This window comes from Mizuhopecten yessoensis, unplaced genomic scaffold (assembly GCF_002113885.1).
Source record: "Mizuhopecten yessoensis strain PY_sf001 unplaced genomic scaffold, ASM211388v2 scaffold8373, whole genome shotgun sequence".
NCBI lineage: Eukaryota > Metazoa > Mollusca > Bivalvia > Pectinida > Pectinidae > Mizuhopecten > Mizuhopecten yessoensis.
This window is the reverse complement of record NW_018407515.1, coordinates 144049-149742: the sequence shown is the minus strand read 5'-3', so window position 1 is coordinate 149742 and position 5694 is coordinate 144049. Positions and strand designations below refer to the sequence as shown.

At 39.7% G+C, this 5694-nt stretch overlaps 1 protein-coding gene across 5 annotated transcripts in view; it reads left to right on the top strand.

Annotated features, from left to right (window-relative positions):
- The window catches only part of LOC110455764 (nuclear receptor coactivator 3-like), a 207984-nt gene that overhangs the window by 185643 nt on the left and 16647 nt on the right, over positions 1 to 5694 (top strand). For 4 of the 5 annotated variants that reach the window (XM_021506120.1, XM_021506125.1, XM_021506123.1 and 1 more), the window contains 5 exons: positions 1070 to 1153; positions 1767 to 2030; positions 2474 to 2705; positions 4014 to 4314; positions 4752 to 4987. In XM_021506120.1, coding sequence (XP_021361795.1) covers positions 1070 to 1153; positions 1767 to 2030; positions 2474 to 2705; positions 4014 to 4314; positions 4752 to 4987 — 1117 coding nt within the window. The remainder of the gene's footprint in view (positions 1 to 1069; positions 1154 to 1766; positions 2031 to 2473; positions 2706 to 4013; positions 4315 to 4751; positions 4988 to 5694) is intronic. The other variant, XM_021506122.1, reaches the window with a different exon arrangement.

Below are 5694 nucleotides of genomic sequence, written 5' to 3'. Positions count from 1 at the left end.
CCCCCAGGGGCTGATGGGTGGGGCCAAAAAGGGTCGAATTTACTGAAATTTCAAAAATCTTCTTCTCAAGACCCAGATATGGTAGAATCAAATACTCTTCATAGATGGAAGGGTCTTAAGGTTTATGACCCTAGGGTCTCACGTTAACCCCCTGGGGAACGAGGTGGGGGGGGGCAAAATTTATTATGGTTTATAATGGCAAATGATACTTTGAATATTACATGTTAATAACTTGATTGGAATTATAACCTTGAGTTGACAGTTTGATATTTTGAGCCAGCCCTACCCCCAAGGGCTGTAGGGTGGGCCTCAAAGGAGTCAGTGTGCTAAAATTTCTTCATTTTCCTTGTTTAGAATCAGAGATGCTAGTTTCAAATACTTTTTAGTCTGAAATCTGTATGCTAGATATTGAATGAGGTGGTTTTATTGTTTTTTGTCACTTTGAATAATATTTCTGTTCATGTTAAAAACAAAATCAACTCTCTGTATAAATATATCAGGTGACCCTTAAGGCCCATGGGCCTCTTGTTAAGCATCACAGATTTGTTTGGATAACTAGTCACACAGAGAGAAGCTTCATTCAATTTCTGTGAAACCTGGTTTGGTAAATAAATTAAACTTGATAAGAAATTGCTCATGAATGATTTGGGACGAAATTAAGCTAACGTTTGACTTGTCTGTATAAGAAAGTTTAATGACTGGAAATGTTCAAGTCAACTGAGCCAGCACTTCAATCATCATTTTACTCCAGTGAGTGTAGGGGAAATACCGACATAAAAGTGCCATTATTTTGACAGAGTTATTTCCCTTTTTATTCATCACAGTCTTGGGTTAATTTATCATAATAAGGAGTTGTTCATGAAGGATTTGGGGAGAATTTGCCTTAACATTTGGCTTAAAGTTCTTGTCTATATTAGAACATAGAATGACTGGAAATTCACAAAACACATACTGGTACTGATTTTGGTACATGTAGTATGTATGCACAGAATATAAGATTACAAATACAGGCGATAAAGAATGAAGTTGATATATTAGTCCCTGTTCTCATGTACTGTTTTTATTACAGGGAATGGAGAACCAGGTAAACACCTTCCCAGAAAACCTTGGAGATTTAATGAACAGCGGCAGTGCTCCTAATGTAACTATCCAGGTAAATATGTGTCGTAACTACAGTAATTTTCTGAGCTATTTTACAGGATTTCTTTTTGTAGTAATTTCTGTGTTACCTATGTGTCGTAACTTAGCTATTTTACAGGATTTCCTTCTGTAGTAATTTCTGTGTTATGTGTCGTAACTATAGTACTATCCTTAGCTATTTTACAGGATTTCCTTCTGTAGTAATTTCTGTTTTATGTGTCGTAACTATAGTACTTTCCTTAGCTATTTTACAGGATTTCTTTTTGTAGTAATTTCTGTGTTATGTGTCGTAACTACAGTATTTTCCATAGCTATTTATGGAATTTGTTTTTGTATTAAAAATATTAATTTTGTGTAATGTGTCGTAGCTGTGGTATATCGGGATATATACACTGCAGGTTAGTTTTGTGCATTTTTCGTCCTCAATAATGAGAGCAATTTATCCTTATAATGCATAATCTAATCAACATGATATACATAGCTCTGACATGTGAAGGGGCCAAATTAACACTGGCAAAAACTGCTTTTATGGGGAAGGGGTGAAAGTTTGACAGGACAAAAAATTATCGGGATACAGAATATTTTCCTGTTTTAGCACTAATCAATACTTTGTCATTTTCTAACAGAGGAATCAGATTCCCGGCCCGATGTCTCCCCATTACAGTCCGGCGGGTCTACAACAGATCCTCGGGCCAGGCACGCCCAATAGCCAGATGAACCAACAGGGGCCACAAACACCACAGCCCTCCACCACTAATATGAACCCTATGCTAGGGCCGACACCTCCCTCTTCTCAGATGTCTCCCCACTACAATCAGCCACAGAACCAGTGGGGAGTGGCGCGGTCACAACAGCCTGGCAGCATGCAGAGCCCCTTGGGTATACCACAGGTGAGATGGTCTCCTTGATAAGCTTTGTCAGGTGAGGTGGAACAATTTAGATTTAATGTATGCATGGCCACAAACTACCGACAGACGGATAGCTGGATCCTTTCAGTTATTGTCAAATAATTTAGAACTAGTAAATTGTTGTTCTTTTAGTGTCTTACCAAAGAGGAAGTTTTACATACATGCATAATTCACTTATTGATAGACCCTTATTTCTGTCAATCTAGTTTCTTTTCCAAGAGAAATATTCGTTTCATTGAGAATTTATGATTGGACTAAGTTTAATTAATTCTTCATAATTCCTTGGAAAAGTAAAGTTGTCTGGATGTTTAGATGCTTATCAGGCAAGTTCCCAGCACTTTCCAGGACTTCTCTTAATATATCAGGATTTTCATTTAGAAATCTGTTGGCTTGTATTGAAATATTTCTGTTTGCTTTATCAATAGGGATCACAGTTCAATATCAATCGACACCGTTCAATGTCTGGTGGGTCTATACCCAACTCCAGCCATCAACAGAGCCGTTTCCAGTTTCCGGGGGAAGGACAGTTCAGTGGAAGCCAGACCGGGGCAAACTCTATGGGGATGTTTAATCAACAATCACAACAACAACAGCAGCAGCAGCAACAGATGTTCAGTCAGAACCGAATGATGCAGAGGCAAATGAGTTTACCTCCAGGTATGTCAGAACTTATACAATCCTGTGAGATCTTGTAACCCCTCATGTCAGAACTTATACAATCCTGTGAGATCTTGTAACCCCTCATGTGAGATCTTGTAACCCCTCATGTGAGATCTGAAAGCCCATCCTGTGAGATCTTCAAACCCCTCATGTGAGATCTGAAAGCCCCTCATGTGAGATCTTCAAACCCCTCATATGAGATCTGAAAGCCCCTCATGTGAGATCTTCAAACCCCTCATGTGAGATCTTGTAACCCCTCATATGAGATCTGAAAGCCCCTCATGTGAGATCTTCAAACCCCTCATGTGAGATCTTGTAACCCCTCATATGAGATCTGAAAGCCCCTCATGTGAGATCTTCAAACCCCTCATGTGAGATCTTGTAACCCCTCATATGAGATCTGAAAGCCCCTCATGTGAGATCTTCAAACCCCTCATGTGAGATCTTGTAACCCCTCATATGAGATCTGAAAGCCCCTCATGTGAGATCTTCAAACCCCTCATGTGAGATCTTGTAACCCCTCATATGAGATCTGAAAGCCCCTCATGTGAGATCTTCAAACCCCTCATATGAGATCTTGAAACCCCTCATGTTAGATCTGAAAGCCCCTCAAGTGAGATCTTGAAACCCCTCATGTTAGATCTGAAAGCCCCTCAAGTGAGATCTTGAAACTCCTCATGTGATATCTGAAAGCCCCTCATGTGAGATCTTGTAACCCCTCATTAGAGAACTTGTAACCCCTCATTAGAGATCTTATAACTTTCATGTGAGATCTTGTATTATCTTCACCAGGACAGTTGAATCTACACTTTTATCTTTGTGAGATAGCCTTGTCTCACCCTAGGTTTGAGATGGGGGATTCCCCAGTGAAAACAATTGTATAATGTAATGTCAACAATCCCATGATGTCACTTCAACAAAACATTAATAGCCTGTTAAGATTTGCAATGCCTGTAACTCCAACATTGTATTATGTATAGCACAGGTCAAAAGGAAAAGAAACATTCACTCCCTTGAGGTAAGATATCCACTCAAGCCTCTGGGAAAGATTCTTAAGTTGTAAAACACACTCGGCAAGCTTTGTGTTCGGAACTTAAGAATCTCCCTACCTCGGGCGGAGATTTCCCTATCTCACCCCCAAGGTTTTGAAAGATTCTGTTAACCCCTCATGAGATACTGAATTATGTTTTATAAAGGATTCATATGTTTCAATAACTCAAAGCATACTTTGTCGCTCTGACCTCTCTGGTCACTGTAAACTTTCTGCATGTGATGTACCTATTTGACATACCTATTTGTTTACAGGCCGAGCGTCGCCGCGCACACCTCACAGTCCCTTCGGGAGTAGTCCCGACCCCTTATTGATGTCACCCCATGCCATATCACCCAACACCTCACATCGGCAGCCGACCAATCAGGTTAGCCCGCCTTTCAACCAATCAGTGTCCACAGCTAGCTTCAACCCACCCATGTCCAACTTCAACCCTGCCGTGTCGACGATGTCAGGAATGTCGAGAATGGGTCAGGTGACCAACTCTCAAGGGACAGCACAGGCGTCAACGACCTTCGATGACTTTGACATGCAGTTTGGAGACCTAGATACTAGGAAAAATGTTAGGATACATTGCAACTTATATCATATTGTACCAGTTACATAATCCTTCATAAAACTGCGTTCCGGGCAATTTTTCACACTGTTAAACTTTTGCTTTTATCACCTTCTGTCATGAGGGTGCCGACTTTATCATCAGAGGGAACCGTTGTAACCAGCACAATAAACATAGTAATTAAAAGTGAAGGCAGGATTAACATTGACAGATACCTATTTTACCAGCTTAGGGGGAAAGTGTTCCAGTATACAGTCATCAAGTTTATTATTAGATATTGTACACTTATCTAAATACACAAAAGGTCACTAAGTGGATGATTGATAAGTTTATACTGATATTCAAGATGACTTTCTATTAACTGAGATCGTAAGTTTTCCAGATTCGTGATTAGGATGAAAATTTTGTAATTTTATTTTTGTTTTCTTTATTTTAGTAAAAAGATAGACCTTGGTTTAGGGATGGGTGTCAACTCCACCTCTCAATATGTCAAACAAGAGCTGAGAAATATATGTGCTGCCAGATCAGAAAAGCAAAACCAACAACAACAACAACAACAACAGCAGCAACAACTCCAGGCCATGCAACAGCAGCAGCAGCAACAACAGATGGCACACCAACAACAGGACAACTACGAATCTAGTGAAATTCCTCTCGACATATTTGAGCAAAGTAAGCCTACTTCCCTCTGTTTTGTGGTTAAAGAAAAGTTGATACTTGTGTTGTCACCAAGTACATATGGTTGTTGGGTGGAGCAGTGGATAGCACACCTGCTTTCACCAAAGCGGCTGGGGTTTGATTTCCCCGATCGGACGTGAAAAAGTATAGGGTCACATGCCCGACCATGTGGGTTTTCTCTGGGTTCTCCAGTTTCCTCCAATATTTTAAAAGACCCCAATTGTTCTAACATTCAGGCCAACCAGAGTGATTAATATAAGTTGAAATAACTTGTTTCGTAATTGTTGAAAAGTTAAAAAAATTAACTATAAAGTATATATTTAACCTATTAACACCTACTGATGCATTTGGACTGATCCAAACCAAAGGATATTATAGTCCATTGTCGAAATACAGGGGTGAATGAGTCAAAACCAATTAGCCACAAGATTAGGAGTTCTTTATATTAAGTGTTTTGTCATTTCTAAACAGTCAGGTTCTTTATACATAACTTATTATTTGATTGCATATGTACAAGACCAGAGATGCATTCATTCAGAAAACGTTTTGGAATTTTTAGGTCACCTTTTGTCCGTCGTCGTCCGTCGTCGTCCGTCGTGCGTCCGTAAACAATTTACATTTTCGACTTCTTCTCCAAAACCCCTGAACCAATTTCAATGAAATTTTGCAGGGACCTTCCATGGACAAAGGTCAACAAAAAT